The sequence below is a fragment of the Rhinopithecus bieti genome, unplaced genomic scaffold (genome assembly GCF_001698545.2).
Source record: "Rhinopithecus bieti isolate Rb0 unplaced genomic scaffold, ASM169854v2 scaffold_78508, whole genome shotgun sequence".
Lineage (NCBI taxonomy): Eukaryota > Metazoa > Chordata > Mammalia > Primates > Cercopithecidae > Rhinopithecus > Rhinopithecus bieti.
The window spans coordinates 90,186-105,436 of NW_016829854.1; the positions used below are offsets into that span (position 1 = coordinate 90,186).

General features: G+C 44.0%; 1 protein-coding gene across 3 annotated transcripts in view; it reads left to right on the forward strand.

Moving 5' to 3' along the window:
- Positions 1 to 14,945, forward strand: part of DEFB123 (defensin beta 123) — a 34,942-nt gene extending 19,997 nt beyond the window's left edge. The window contains exons 3-4 of one of the 3 annotated variants that reach the window (XR_001883982.1): positions 1,086 to 1,261; positions 14,716 to 14,796. Coding sequence is in view for 1 of the 3 variants with exons in the window: in XM_017865009.1 (XP_017720498.1) it covers positions 5,710 to 5,767; positions 14,716 to 14,861 (204 nt within the window). In the remaining 2 variants the exon portion in view is untranslated. Of the gene's footprint in view, positions 1 to 1,085; positions 1,274 to 5,529; positions 5,768 to 14,715 lie in introns of those variants that run through there. The other 2 variants (XR_001883981.1, XM_017865009.1) reach the window with 2 other exon arrangements.
- Positions 14,946 to 15,251: the final 306 nt, after the last annotated feature.

Below are 15,251 nucleotides of genomic sequence, written 5' to 3' on the forward strand. Positions count from 1 at the left end.
GGGTGAGGTGGCGGGCGCCTGTAGTCCCAGCTACTCGGGAGGCTGAGGCAGGAGAATGGCGTAAACCCGGGAGGCGGAGCTTGCAGTGAGCCGAGATCCGGCCACTGCACTCCAGCCTGGGCGACAGAGCGAGACTCCGTCTCAAAAAAAATAAATAAATAAATAAATAAAATAAGAAGAAAGTATATTTTCTTCTCGCGTGATGGTTTAGAGGTAAGTGGCCCAGGGATAATGAGATAGCCTATCATTCTCCACAGGTAACTTTCACCCCTTTTTTTAATAAGTGGCTACTCCAGTTTTCTTGATTCCCCAAAACAATGAGAAAAGAAAAAGAAATGTAAGGCAAGCAGGTACCTTTTGTAAGGATATGACCAGGAAGCCATACACATCACTACAGTTCACATCCCACTTGTTAGAGCTGACTTGCATGGCCACACCTACTGGATCTTACCCAGTCATATGGTTCTAAATACCTCTATAACCTGAAAACTCCAAAATTTATATTGATAGCCTGAGGTTCTTCTCCAAGTTTTTCTGACTCATAATATATTTAACATGATACCTCCATTTGAATGTCTAACATGTCTGAGGTGGTTTTAAAACATAACTGAAAATGGCCGGGTGCGGTAGCTCACACCTGTAATCCCAGCACTTTGGGAGGCCGAGGCAGAAGGATCACCTTAGGTCAGGAGTTTGAGACCAGCCTGACCAACATGGTGAAACCCCGTCTCTACTAAAAATACAAAAATTGATGGGCGTGGTGGTGCATGCCTCTAATCTCAGCTACTGGGGAGGCTGAGGCAGGAGAACTGCTTGAACCTGGGAGGTGGAGATTGCAGTGAGCCGAGATTGTGCCACTGTATTCCAGCCTGGGCGACAGAGGGAGATTCTATTTAAAAAAAAAAAAAAAAAAAAAAGAAATACCAAAATTTAAAATTTTTTTATTTCCCCCCCCCCAAAGGAAGAAATTTCCCTCTCCTTGAATCCAGGCATGCTTGTGACTGCTTTGACCAGTCGAGTTCAGCAGAAGCGATGCTTTCAAGGCTTGGTCTAAAAAGGGCATACAACCTCCAATCTGTTTGCAGTAACCCTCACTCTTGGACCCCTGAGATCCCATGTAAGAAGTTCTACTCTGCATGAAGCCCAAGCCACATGGAAGAATCGTGTGGGTGCTTTGGTTGACAGCCCCAGATCAACCCAGCCTCCAGGTGCCACATATGAGTGAAAAACTTCCAGATCCCACCACCCTGAACATTCTCAGGTGAACTCCCAGGTATTGTTATTAGATAATGCTTTCTGTACTATTTCTACATGTCAGAGTTATTAAATGATTATGATGATGTTATAGTATATTAATCATAAACAATAAGAAGCTACTCTATTTCATGTATTGTCCTACGCCTTTTACATACATTATTCCTTGTGACAATTCAGTGAAATAGGTAACATTAAGATCTCTTTTTACTGATGAAAACTTTCAGTCCATAGAGGTTAAGCAATTTATACAATGTCAGAAAGTTCACAAATGAAAGGTCAAGCACTTAACCCAAGTCTGCCTTGACTTCAAAGTTTATTCTTCAGAACCAGCATCTAATAGGGGCTCTATAAAGTCAACATAGAGTGACAATTTGTGACATCAGAACTAGTGGTTAGGAAAAACTCTGCCAGGAGTTTCCTATTTGAGCTAAAACATGAGTGGGAGGAAGGAACCAGTCACCAAAAAATCAGGAAGAATATTGCACGTAAAGAAAATAGCAAGCACAAATTCCTGAAGTAGGAACATGACTAGTGCATTTAAAGGAGAAAGGAGAGCCAGTGTGGCTGAAAAGTAGTGGGAGAGGAGCAGTTACTATGAGATGTCAGAGAAGTATGCAGCAACCAGATGGTGTAGACCAGGAGGAAGAGTAGGAATGTATCCTAGTGCAAAGAATAGCCATCACATAAGTCAACATCTAATTCATATTTTTAAAAGGCAAGTCTTTAAAAATTCATATTTTTAAAAGGCACGGTGACTCATGCCTGTGACTCACGCGGGGCCTCCCAGCACTTCGGGAGCCCAAGGCAGGAGGATTACTTGAGGCCTAGAGTTGGAGACCAGCCTGGCCAACATGACGAAACTCTATCTCTCTTAAAAATACAAAAAAAAAAATTAGCTGGCATGGTGGCATGTGCCTGTAGTCCCAGCTACTCAGGAGGCTGAGGCACGACAATTGCTTGAACCTGGGAAGCAGAGGTTGTAGTGAGCCAAGATCGCACCACTGCACTCCAACCTGGGTGACAGAGCAAGACTCTGTCTCAAAAAATAATAATAATAATAATTAAATAAATAATAAAAAATAAAAGGTAAGTCTAGTAGCCCAGTAGAGAATGCAAAATCTAAAAGCAAGATGGGAACCCTACCTGAATATCTTGAGCTGAGAGTGAAGGAGATTTGGCTCCCCAAAGGAAAATCAAGGGGCTGTCACTAGAAGAAAAGGAAATCACTGCTGAGCACACAAGGGTCCATTGCAAAGCCTTAGAAGTGAAGTTTCTGGATTGCAGGGCCTGCATGTTTTAAGGATTTTGATATTGACAACCTCCAAAAAGTTTGGATTTGGATTTGGATTTCCATGATCAAGGTATCATTCTTTCCCTGCATCCTAGAAAAGACTAGGATCATCAATAAAATAATACTTTTGACTAGTGTGGTGGCTCACATCTGTAATCCCAACACTTTGAGAGGCTCAGGCACGCGGATCACTTGATGTCAGGAGTTCAAGACCAGCATGGCCAACGTGGTGAAACCCCGTGTCTACTAAAAATATGAAAATTGCTTTTTTTCTTTTTTTTTTTTTTTTGAGATGGAGTTTTGCTCTGTCTCCCAGGCTGGAGTGCAGCAGTGTGATATTGGCTCACTGCAACCTCCACCTCCCGAGTTCAAGCAATTCTCCTGCCTTGGCCTCCAGAGTAGCTGGGATTACAGGCACGTGCCACCACACCCGGCTAATTTTTATATTTTTAGTGAGACAGGGTTTCACCATGTCTGCCAGGCTGGTCTCAAACTCCTGACCTCAAGTGATCCGCCTGCATCGGCCTCCCAAATTCTGGAATTACAGGCATGAGCCACTACACCTGGCCTAAAAATACAAAAATTAGCTGGGCATGGTGGTGTGCACGCCTGTAGCACACACAGCTACTCAGGAGGCAGAGGGACAAGAACTGCTTGAACCCGGGAGGCAAAGGTTGCAGTGAACCAGGATCACACCACTGCACTCTACCCTGGGCAACAGAGCAAGATTCCATCTCAACAAATATATATTTTTTTTCTTGCCAATTTGATTGGAGAAATGATGCCTCACCATCATCTGAATTTGTTTTTCTTTGATTCCTGGTGAGATTGAGAAGTAGGCCCTTCTGACTCACCATGAATAGGCTATGATGTCTGAGGCCTGGAGGTGTACATATAAGTCTCCCTCTGCTCCCTTGACATCTCCCTTATCCCCTGCCCATTGTGGATACACAGCTACTCCAGAGTCCTCAGGAGGATTACAAAGGCTTCAAAACAAGAGCAAAATTGCTACATTGACTATGCAAGGAGCAGGCCCAGAGATGGACAATGATTACACAGTGTACTTGGGAGTTGGGGTCAAGGGAAAAGACCTGTGATATAAGTGGTTCAGAAACTTGGGGGCTGATGAGGGCAGCTTAGAGAATCCTTATGTGAAAATCCAATTACCCTGCCCTGTTTTGGTGTTGAAAACCTGGATTGCTGTATTCTTTTACTTTCTATGTCTTTTATATAGAGAACCATATAATATGATGAATATATTGATCCCTACTGCACATCTGCCCCAAATCCTTAATTGAAGAGATTGAGGACCAGAGGAAAACAAAAAAAAAAGTAATTCTGGCCAAGGTCACGTAGAAAGCTAGTAGCAGAGTCAGGACTAGTTACCCAATATTTTCAACTCTGCCTCTGTCACTCTCAATACAGAAATCCTCCATATATCCTGGCATTTCAGATAGTGGGAGAATCTCTTATTTTAGGGAGAAAAGAATCCAACAGATACATTATTTCTCCAGGCCTGGGCAACAGAGCAAGACCCTGTCTCCAAAACAACAACAAAACAGAAAAAATTAAAATGGTTTTAAAATTAAGAAAAAAGGTCCAGGCGCGGTGGCTCAGCCTGTAATCCCAGCACTTCGGGAGGCTGAGGTGGGCGGATCACCTGAGGTTGGGAGTTTGAGACCAGCCTGACCAACATGGAAAAACTCCATCTCTATTAAAAATATAAAATTAGCCAGGTGTGGTGGCACATGCCTGTAATCCCAGCTACTTGGGAGGCTGAGGCAGGAGAATTGCTTGAACCTGGGAGGCGGAGGTTGCAGTGAGCTGAGATTGTGCCATTGCACTCCAGCCTGGTCAACAATAGCGAAACTCCATCTCAAAAAAAAAATTAAATTAAATTAAATTCAGAAAAAAGAAAAGAAATGAAATGAGCCTCCTCACCAAAAATGAACAGCACAGAAAAGGTGGACTTCTAGGCTTTCCAGTGAGTCCCTTCCTAGCCAGTGTCTCTTCTTCTCTTCATTGTAAGTGTTTTAAAAAGAATTATTTTCACATGCTGACCTCACTCTTTCACTTACCTTTCAGTTTTCAACCCCATTGACTGTTTTCTGCCACTTCAGAAATGGCTTTCACTGTTGTTGTTGTTGTTTTCCCTTGTAATCCCTCTGTATGCTTTTATACCCTTGACATCTGTTTCAAGCAGGGTCCGGTCAGAGAAACAGTAATTACAGGATGCAGCTACCACCCAAGGGCTGAGGGAAAGAATGCCTTTTCTTTTCTTTTCTGAGACGGAGTCTCACTCTGTCACCCAGTCTGGAGTGCAGTGGAGTGATCTCGGCTCACTGCAGCCTCCCCAGGTTCAAGCGATTCTCCTGCGTCAGCCTCCCAAGTAGCTGGGATTAGGCGTGCACCACCACGCCTGGCTAATTTTTGTATTTTTAGTAGAGACGGGGTTTCACCATGTTGGCCAGGCTGGTCTCGAACTCCTGACCTCAAGTGATCCGCCCACCTTGGCCTCCCAAACTGCTGGGATTACAGGCATGAGCCACCGTGCCCCACCAAGAATGAGTTTTCAAAACCCGAGTTCAGAAGACGGATTCTGAGTGGTTGGTTCTCAGATCTCTGAGGAAGGGGAAGGATGGCCCTAGGGCAGGTCCACCGCATGTTAGAACCCAGCAGGGGGCTGTGATAGACAGGCTGGTACTCGGAGCTTCATCTCTGTCTGCCGTTTTCCTCTCAGTTTTTGCTCCGGTTATGTCTTATTTCTCATTTTCAACACCAACATGAGCCTTTGTACAGACATTCCTCCACCTGGAACGCCGTTTAAGCTCATCTACCTGTTGCTTTGTATTTATTCTTCAAAACTGCCGTCTTCCCCGACCTTCTGGAGCCAGTGTTTGTGGCGCCTCCTGCTGGTCACTGGGTTCAGGCAGTTTGGAGCTGGGTGGAAGGATGGGAGGTATTAAGTCTTGGGCCCTGGACCTTGTTGGCTGATCTCTCCCTGCTGACCTAAATGACAAGGGGAGGCGTGTCCAGTCAGAGTGTGAGGGCTGTACCCGTGGGCAGCTGAGGGAGCGTGAGCCACAGGCCAGGCACTCCCCCTCTCCCATTAGCTCAGCTGTGGCGTCGGACTTGCAGCTTCACTTTGGGCTGCCTTAGCCATGAAGCTCCTTTTGCTGACTTTGACTGTGCTGCTGCTCTTATCCCAGCTGATTCCAGGTAACTTGGACCTCCTCAAGGAAGGGGCAGGGCTTGGAGACTAAGGCCTGGTCAGGGAATCCCAAGGGTTAGAAGGATGGGCTGCAGGTTGCCATCTGACACCACGTATAGGAGGCAGGAGGCGCCTCACCAGCAGCAGGTGCCAGCTGATAGATGCCAACTACGACATCCAGAACTGCTCTCTCAGCCGCTGCATCCCTCCTCTTCCTGCCCAGCTCCAGGGAGCATGTGGGGGTGGCCTAGTGTGTGAGGAGGAGTGGGAGGGGTGAGCAAGAGAAGCAGGAAAGAGGAGAGGCAGGTCTGGGCCTTTTGCAAAATATTCCCCAGAATGAATGAAGCTTTGTGAAGATCACAGCCACCTTAATGGGAGAGAAAACTCATTTGTACTGTAGCTGTCTCTGTGCCAGACTGCACTGGAAGCTAGGACCATGGAGAAAAATGACATGGCGCCAGAGGAGCTAACTGGGGGAGACAGTTAAATAGCATTTACAACCCAGGGTGACACGGCTGTGACAGTGGGAAACCAGGGGGCTGGGCACACATGGTCCAGCCCAGGCTGAGGGAAAAGAGAGTCTTCCTGGAGAGATATCCTAAGTCCTAAAAAGTGAGTCAAAAATAGAAAAGGAAGAAGAGGAGAAAGCAGAAGGGTGTCCCAGGCAGAGAGGTCAGCCTACGCAAAAGTCTAGATGCGGGAGAGAGCATGGGAGCTTCAGGGACCTGCATAACATGGAGGGGTGGGTTAGGAGAGAGGCGGGGGTAAAGCTGAGGAAGCATTCAAGTTCCAGGTCTCCGTGGGCCTCGAATGCCAGGTGAGGGACCCATGGGAGGGTTTAAACAGAGAAGGACCCTGGTCAGACCTACCACCCAGCAATTCCAGCATGAGCCACCTACCCCTTCCTGCTCATCTGGCAGAAGTTTCCACCCACTCTGAGGCTGTCAGCTAACCTTTCTAGAGTCGGAAACGTGTGCCTTTCCTAAACAAGCTGATCTCAGTCCTTGTGTCTTCCTGAGGCCCTAAAACACCACTCACCTGGAGTAGACAGGAAAGCCCAGACCCCGGGTTAAAACCTGCCCCATCATTTTCTGACTCTGTGACCCCCAACAAGAAGCTCAGCTGCTCAGAGCATCAATTTCCTCATTTCTCAAACTGCAGTAACATCAAGTGTGTAATAATGTCAGGTTGAGGGAACAACACTGAACACACTGAAATTTTGGTCTGCAAAAGAAATACGTCTTCTTTATTTTCCATAACTCACCAAACTTTCCCAGGAACTTCCATCCTGACTGTGGGTGTTTGTGGTGGGAGGAGCAGGATGACAGAGATAAATGACATGGCACCAGGGGAGCAAACTAGAGGAGACAGTTAAATAGCACTTAAAACCCAGGGTGACAAGGCACCTAAGGGCTGGGCCTGAACTCAGCAGTTCAATATTTATATTTTCTGCTTTAAAATGATTTCTAAGCTAATTCAATCTCTTTTGAATAAGTGTTGAGTCTTTCAGCATTGTATCTTTCTTCCATCACCCCTTCTCTTTCCTGGGATAGTATCTGGTTATAGGGAAAAGTAACTTGATATGTCATCAAATAATTAATTGCTTCATTCAGTAAATATAGTTGAATGGATTTCTTGTTCCAAGCACTGTGATGGGTGCTACAGGTAGAGCAGTGAATAAAATAAAACAAGATAAGCAAAATCTTATCCTCTTGGAGCTTACCTTCTACTAGAGGACCCAAAGAATTTGAAAAATAAATGAAACATATGGTATGTCAGGTGATGAGTACAGTGAGCAGAATAGGCAGGAAAGGAAATAGTGAACACCAGGGGAAGGGGAAGGGGAAGGTGATTTGCGTTTTTTTTTTTTTTTTTTAGAGACAGAGTCTCGCTGTGTCACCCAGGCTGGAGTATAGTGGCACGATCTTAGCTCACTGCAACCTCCACCTCCTGGATTCAAGCAATTTTCATGCCTCAGCCTCCCGAGTAACTGGGATTACAGGCGCATGCAACCACGCCTGGCAAATTTTTGTATTTTTAGTAGAGATAGGGTTTGGCCATGTTGCCCAGGCTGGTCTTGAACCCCTGACCTCAAGCAATCTGCTTGCTCAGCCTCCCAAAGTGCTGGGATTACAGGCTTGAGCCACCATACCCAGTCATTGCCATTTTTAAGGGGGTGCTCATGGAATGTCTTACTGTGAGCTGAGGGAACAACTGGGGTGAGCCATGTGGATATGTAGGGAAGGAAATTCAAGTTGGGGAAAACAGCAAATGCAAGGGCCCTGGGACAGGAACATAAGGAGGTGGTGTCGGGTCCTGTGCTGGACCCTTACGGACTTCTGGGATCACGTCCCTCATTGGATGTGGTCAGTGAATGTCCTGCTAGCACTTACTACTGGATTTCGTGACTGATGAAATCTCTTAGCCCTTTTGGGGTCCCCACTGACTCGACCCTTCATCTCAGCCAGATCTTCCATCTGGTCCCCAAGTTGAGGCTGTTCACACCCTCCCTTACTGCCTTCTGCACTAGGGGTGTACTCTTGGCAGGTCCCTTACTGGTTTTCCTATCTCAACCAGAGATAAGGGAACTTGGGGACCTTCTGGGTCTATTTTATTCAACAGAGAACTAAGAGCGATGTTCAGTCACTTCCCTCAGCCATTTCTAATCCCCCTTCAGGTAGCACCATGCGGTGCTGTATCCATGCTAAAGACAAGAATTTCTCTAAAGAGCTACCAGTTTCCCTGAGCTATGCTCTAAGAGGCAAAGAGTAAGTGTCCTCTGCACTGGCAATTTTTTCCGACCAATCTGGGCATTCATAGCAAGAGACTCTCTTGCCCCTACTTTTCTCACATTAATTATCTCTACTTCCTGAGTGTTCAGGTCAACCAGTAGACGGCTAGCGGGAGACACATGAAAGGTCTTTGTCCCTAGCTTGTTGGTGCGTCCACCATCAGGCTGGCAGAATGAGGCATGGGTTCTAGCAGGGCTCTCAGGCCCAGTGCTGCTGCTGCAGGAGCTGGATTTAAACTTCCAGCTTCCCTGGAAATTATGGGCAGAGTATTTCCCCTCTACTTCCCATTGGGTATGGTAGTGGTGACAGAGGTTAAATGGGAGCTACTTTAGCCTGACCCTCAGCTTTAGCCTCCTATAGCTTATGGTGAAGTGGTATTGTCTGAACCCGCCAGATTCACCTAATAATGTATAAAGGAGCTCTTTGAAATTTGGAAATCCCTGAACTTCCTTGATAAATGTTGGTCCTTAAAATTGTCTTTCTATGCACAACCCTTATCTCATTTAAGCTGAGCAATGAGTTTGTTGTTCTGTTGTTCACCATTCCCCCAAAACCCAGAAACTCTGCCCAATTCTGCTTTATGACAATCAATGGATCTTATGATTAAAGGGGATTGAAATATGCATCACTTTAATATTTTCAAAATATTGTCATACTCACTGTTAGGTTAATTGTGGGAATTCAGGAGACATATGTAAAGCCCAGAAACCCAGCAGAGATGAGATTTAGGTGGGACACCTGCCCTTCCATTATACATCCTCACAGCACCCTGAGTTCTTTCTTTATAATTTTCACCAGACTCTAGTTAATCAAATATCTGGGTATCTATTTTTTAACGGCTCTTTCTCCCCTGATTTGACTGGAAGTTCTCTGAGGGTAGGTGTCTCGCTCATGTATAGTTTTATCTCCAATGTATAGGCCTCTCAGTCTATATATGTGAGTATTTCCCTGGTGTAGACATCTGGAAAGGAATTGCTAGGTAAAGACTGTGTATAGCTTTAAAATGAGTAAGTTATTGCTCAGTAGCCTCCACAGATGCTAAAAAATGTGTATGAATGTCATTCCCCTCACTCACCAATAGTTCCTCTTGACACTTAAATTAAAAATTGAGATTTTGTTGTTAAATGGTCGCTTTTCCTTATCTTTTGTAAACTAAAACACAGAATCACAGGTACTGCACACCACGTAATACAAGTGTGCAGCTTAATGAAGGTTATAAGTGCACATCCTTGTAACCACCGTGCAGGTCAATGAACAGAGTATTGACAGTCAGCCCAAAAATGTCTCCACCTATTCCATCCATCACAATTGTCTTCATCCTCCAAATTGAGCACTCTCCTGACTTTTATAGCAACCAGTTCTCTGCATTCCTTTACAGTCTCATTGCTAGGGGTGCATCCCTAGACACCCTATTTATACTGTTAAAATCTGATATCTCTTTAGATTCCTTGAATTTTTTAATTTACTGGTTCCATATTCATCCCTTTCTTATCTTTACAACTTATCTGTGGAAAATACATAAGTCATTTGATCTATAACTTTCCACAATATAAATTTTGCTGATTGCATACTCAAGGTAAAATTCAACGTGTTCCTCTGACCTCTGCATTTCCTGCAAATTAGCATCTGTATCCAGAGGTTTGATCAGGCTCAAGTTCTCCCATTTTGGCAAAAGTTCCAGTTTTTTATGTTTTTATATGTTGTTTCATTAGGAGGCACATAATATCTGGTTGTCTGTCTTTTAGGACAATAGGAATCAATGATGCTCAAAGCCTAGATCCATTAATTTTTTTGGCCATTACAAAATGATAATATTCTATTAAGTGATATTCTCTATTTAACTGGAACAGTCATATGAAAAAGATACTCCTCATTGTCTACTATTTGATTTCTTAGCAGTACAGTTCATGTAGGAAAGACAGAACACGTGCTTGATGATTTTTCTTTATTTATGAATCTGCAAGAAACAATCTATTGTCCTATCTCCCCCAGTTGTGACCAAATAATTTTTTGTTTCATTTTGTTTAGATGGAGTCTAACTCTGTCACCCAGTCTGGAGTGCAGTGGCGTGATCTCGACTCACTGCAACTTCCACCTCCCAGGTTCAAGCGATTCTCCTGCCTCAGCCTCCCAAGTAGCTGGGATTACAGGCGCACGCCACCACACCTAGCTAATTTTTGTAATTTTAGTAAAGATGGGGGTTTCAGCAAATTGGTCAGGCTGGTCTCGAACTCCTGACCTCAGGTGATCCACCCACCTCAGTCTCCCAAAGTGCTGGGATTACAGGCATGAGCCACCATACCTGGCCAACAAAATAATTTTATATCATTAAAATACATGGATTTAAATATATTTAATGAATTAGCATTCATTACGATCTTTATTCTTACAGAAACTGCAATTGTCCCATCCGTGGCTGGGGAAGCCTCTTTAATATGATCCTCGAGCATTATGTTACATATCCCTGGTAATCTTTGACAGCTTCCTTGTGATCAAGTCCATCTTACAAAGACCACAAGGACACACCAGCAGTCTGACAGTTAGATCTATTAACTTACCACAGCAAAGGAAACTGCACACCAAAGGGTCTGTGGGTGGTTGGGGGCGCAGGAGGAGTCACCAAATGAAGAAACAAATAGGGTTACTGTAGGATGAAGGGAAAGGGCAGATTCAAGTATAATGGAAATGAAGCAGAGTCTGATAGACTTCAAGGCAAGGGAGGGCCACAGGGCAAAGTGTAAAGGAATTAACATTAGGCCTAGGCTGAGAAATGGATTCAGGATCCCGTTTCCATGGAAAGTACAAAATGAGGAGAGTTGTGGAATTTTGTCTTCCAAAACCCCTTATCTGACACCAGCACCTGGCTCTGAAATCAAGACTGCTTTTCTGTACTGAAAGGCTCAGTTCCTGGGGGAAGAATATAACATTTCCTTCTTGCTGATATGATTTCAAGTACAAAGTTTCTGAGAGTTGTGATTAGAGAAAAGAGGGTTTCTCAGCACTTTGTTCTTTTGTTAATTAACAAACGCAGTTTCACAGGTTCACACTGGCTATCTGGAGTGACGAGACAGTCTAGGCTGGTCTTGTGCAGTTCCTGCGCCAGGTCTTGAATTAGTTCTAAGTTTTATAGCAGACATCTTCACCCCAGTCTCACCTCAAATAAAAACATGCCAATTCGCACACCGTGTAAGAACCTTAAAACAGTATATTGTACTTCCATTTCACCTCCCCCAGCCTTTGTGCTATTGTCATACATTTCACTTCTATGTATGCTATGAACTCCGCAGTACAATGCTGTTATTTTACTTTAAACAGTTATCTTTTAAAGAAATGTCTTGGGAGGCATAGTCTGCGGTGAGCCAAGATCACGCCACTGTGCTCCAGCCTGGGCGACAGAGTGAGACTCCATCTCAAAAAAAAACAAAAATAGGCCCGGGGTGGTGGCTCACGCCTGTAATCCCAGCACTTTGGGAGGCCGAGGTGGGAGGATCACCTGAGATCAGGAGTTCGAAATCAGCCTGACCAACATGGAGAAACTCCATCTCTACCAAAAAGTACAAAATTAGCCAGGTGTGGTGGTGCATGCCTGTAATCCTGGCTACTCAGGAGGCTGAGACAGGAGAATCGCTTGTACCTGGGAGGCGGAGGTTGCGGTGAGCTGAGATTGCGCCATTGCACTCCAGCCCAGGGGACAGTGCAAGACTCCATCTCAAAAAATAATAATAATAAATAAATAAATAAATAAATGTTTAATTGAGAACAAAAGTTGTTTACATTTACCCACATAGTTGTGAGTTCTGATTCTCTTTACTCCTTTATGTAGACATCCAGATTTCCCTCTGGTACCATTTTCTTCTGCCTGAATAACTTCCTTTAACATTTCTTGTAGTGAAAGCTTTCAGTGATCAATTTTCTCCATTTTCAAATACCTGAAAAAGTCTTTATTTCTCCACTTTCAGAGTATTTTTACTCTGTAAAGAATTCCGGGCTTTTTCCTTTTATTACTTTAAAGATCTCTCTCTACTATCTTCTAGTGTGCAGTTTCTGACAATAATTCTCCTGGGTTGTTGTTTTTTTTCTTGAAACGGTGTCACTGTGTCACCTAGGCTAGAGTGCAGTGGCGTGACCACAGCTCACTTCAGCCTCGACCTCCCAGGCTCAAGTGATCCTCCCACCTCAGCCTCCCTAGTAGCCTGGACTACAAGTGCACACCAACATACCTGGCTAATTTTTCTATTTTTCTGGAGAGACAGGGTCACACCTAGGCTGGTCTCAAACTCTTGGGCTCAAGCGATCCTCCCACCTCAGCCTCCCGAAGTGCTAGGATTTCAAGTGTGAGCCACCACACCCAGCCTCTTCTAGCATTTTTATATTTCCTCCTGTGTACAAAATGTGTCTTTTCTTCTGGCTTAAGATTTCTTTCTTTCATAAGATTTTGCAATTTGATTATTTGCATGCTTCTCTTTTGGTTTTATTCAGCTTATAGTTCACCAAGGGTCATGGTTCTAATGGGCTTAGAGTTTTCATCAAACTTGAAATTTTTCAGCCATTATTTCTTCAAATACTTTTTATGCCTCTCCCCTCTCCTCTCCTTTTGGTATCCCAATTATATGCATGTTAGACTACTTGTTATTGTCCCAAGTACTCTGACACTCTGCTCTTTTATCCCCCCATCTTTTTTCTCTCCATGTTTCATTTTGGATGATTTCTGTTGCTATGTCTTCAAGTTCGTTTATCTTTTCTTCTTCAGTCTAACCTGCTATTAATCTTACTAAGTATGTTTTTCATTTAATATTTAATGTTTCATCTCAAGTATTCCTTGTGAATATATACATATATATGTTTTTTGTTTGTTTGTTGAGACAGAGTTTCGCTCTTGTTGCCCAGGCTGAAGTGCAATGGCACAATCTCGGCTCACTGCAACCTCCACCTCCCGAGTTCAAGATATTCTCCTGCCTCAGCCTCCTGAGTAGCTGGGATTACAGGCATGTGCCACCACGCTCAGCTAATTTTTTGTATTTTTAGTAGAGACAGGGTTTCTCTATGTTGGTCAGGCTGGTCTCAAACTCCTGACCTCAGGTGATCCACCCGCCTCAGCCTCCCAAAGTGCTGGGATTACAGGCTTAATCCACTGAGCCCGGCCATTAAAATTTTTTACATCTTTATTTCTTCTCATCATGCTCATGGCTTCCTCTACCTGTTTTATTACTTGGAGCATATTTATCATAGCTGTTTTATCATCCTTATCTGCTAGTTTCATCATCATTGTCATTTCTGTGTTGGTTGATTTATTTTTGTCCTGAGTATGGCTCATATTTTCTTGCTTTTTTTTTTTTTTTGGTATGCCTGAAAATATTTTACACTTTCGGTTTCTGTATTTTGTTATACTCCTTTAAAGAGTATTAGATATTTTTCTGGCATGCAGTTAAGCTAGTGGGAATCAGATGAATATTTTCGAGACTGACTCTTAAGCTTCGTTAGGATGGGTACAGGGTATTCTTTAGTCTAGGGTTAATTTAGCCCCCTCTACTAAGGCAATAGCCTTCTGAGTACCAAATGCTGCAAATTTTACAGGGTCTTTCCACTTAGGCAGGTGGAAACACAAGCTATTCCCAGACCTGTGCAATCATTGGGAATTGTTTTGCTTACTTCTTTTTGGTGTTTGCTATTTTTTCCCCAGGCTTTTGGTAGTTTCCTCTTGCACATGCACAGAAAGGCACTTAAAGACTAGAGGGTGAGCCAAGCATGGTGGCACATGTCTGTGGTCCTAAGCTCCTCAGGGAAACCTAGGTGGGAGAGTCCTTTGAACCTGGGACGAGGAGGTTGCAATGAGCCAAAATCATTCCACTGTACTCCAGCCTGGGTGACAGAGCAAGACTCGTCAAAAAAAAAAAAAAAAAAAAAAAAAAAAAAAAAAAAAAAAAACACCACTCACATAACAGGCTTTATTCAGCTGATGTACACCAAGGTCACTCTCTCAGTCAAAGGCGGGGAGCAAAAAACAGAGAGTAAAGGAAAAACAGTGATAGGTGAAAAGGGTCGAAGGCAAGGGAAACAACGGACCTTGTGTCACATCTGTTTCCATCCATTTACAGACCTTTCAAATCCAGAGCCTACTTCTTAGGACTGACACTGTCTCCCTTCTTTTTTCTGCTTTGTGTCAGGTGGCACCCAAAGATGCTGGAATCTTTATGGCAAATGCCGTCACAGATGCTCCAAGAAGGAAAGAGTCTATGTTTACTGCCTAAATAGTAAAATGTGCTGCGTGAAACCCAAGTACCAGCCAAAAGAAAGGTGGTGGCCATTTTAAGTGCCTTGAAGCCTGAAGCTGTGAAAATGCAGATGAAGTTACCCAGTGGATTCCCACACTCTATCAATAAACACCTCTGGCTGATCCCTGCGTTTGCCTGTTAGTGAAGCCCAGCAGCTGTCAGGAGTGCCTTTCGGGTGGTTTGGGATGTCAAAACTGTTTTCACAATAATAATAAGACATTTTTTACTTTTTTTTTTTTTGAGATGGAGTCTCGCTCCATCTCAAAGTCTGGCCCAGGCTGGAATGCAGTGGCGCGATCTCGGCTCACTGTAAGCTCCACCTCCCGGGTTCACGCCATTCTCCTGCCTCAGCCTCCCCAATAGCTGGGACTACAGGCGCCGCCACCACACCGGCCTAATTTTTTTTTTTTTTTTTTTTTTGCATTTTA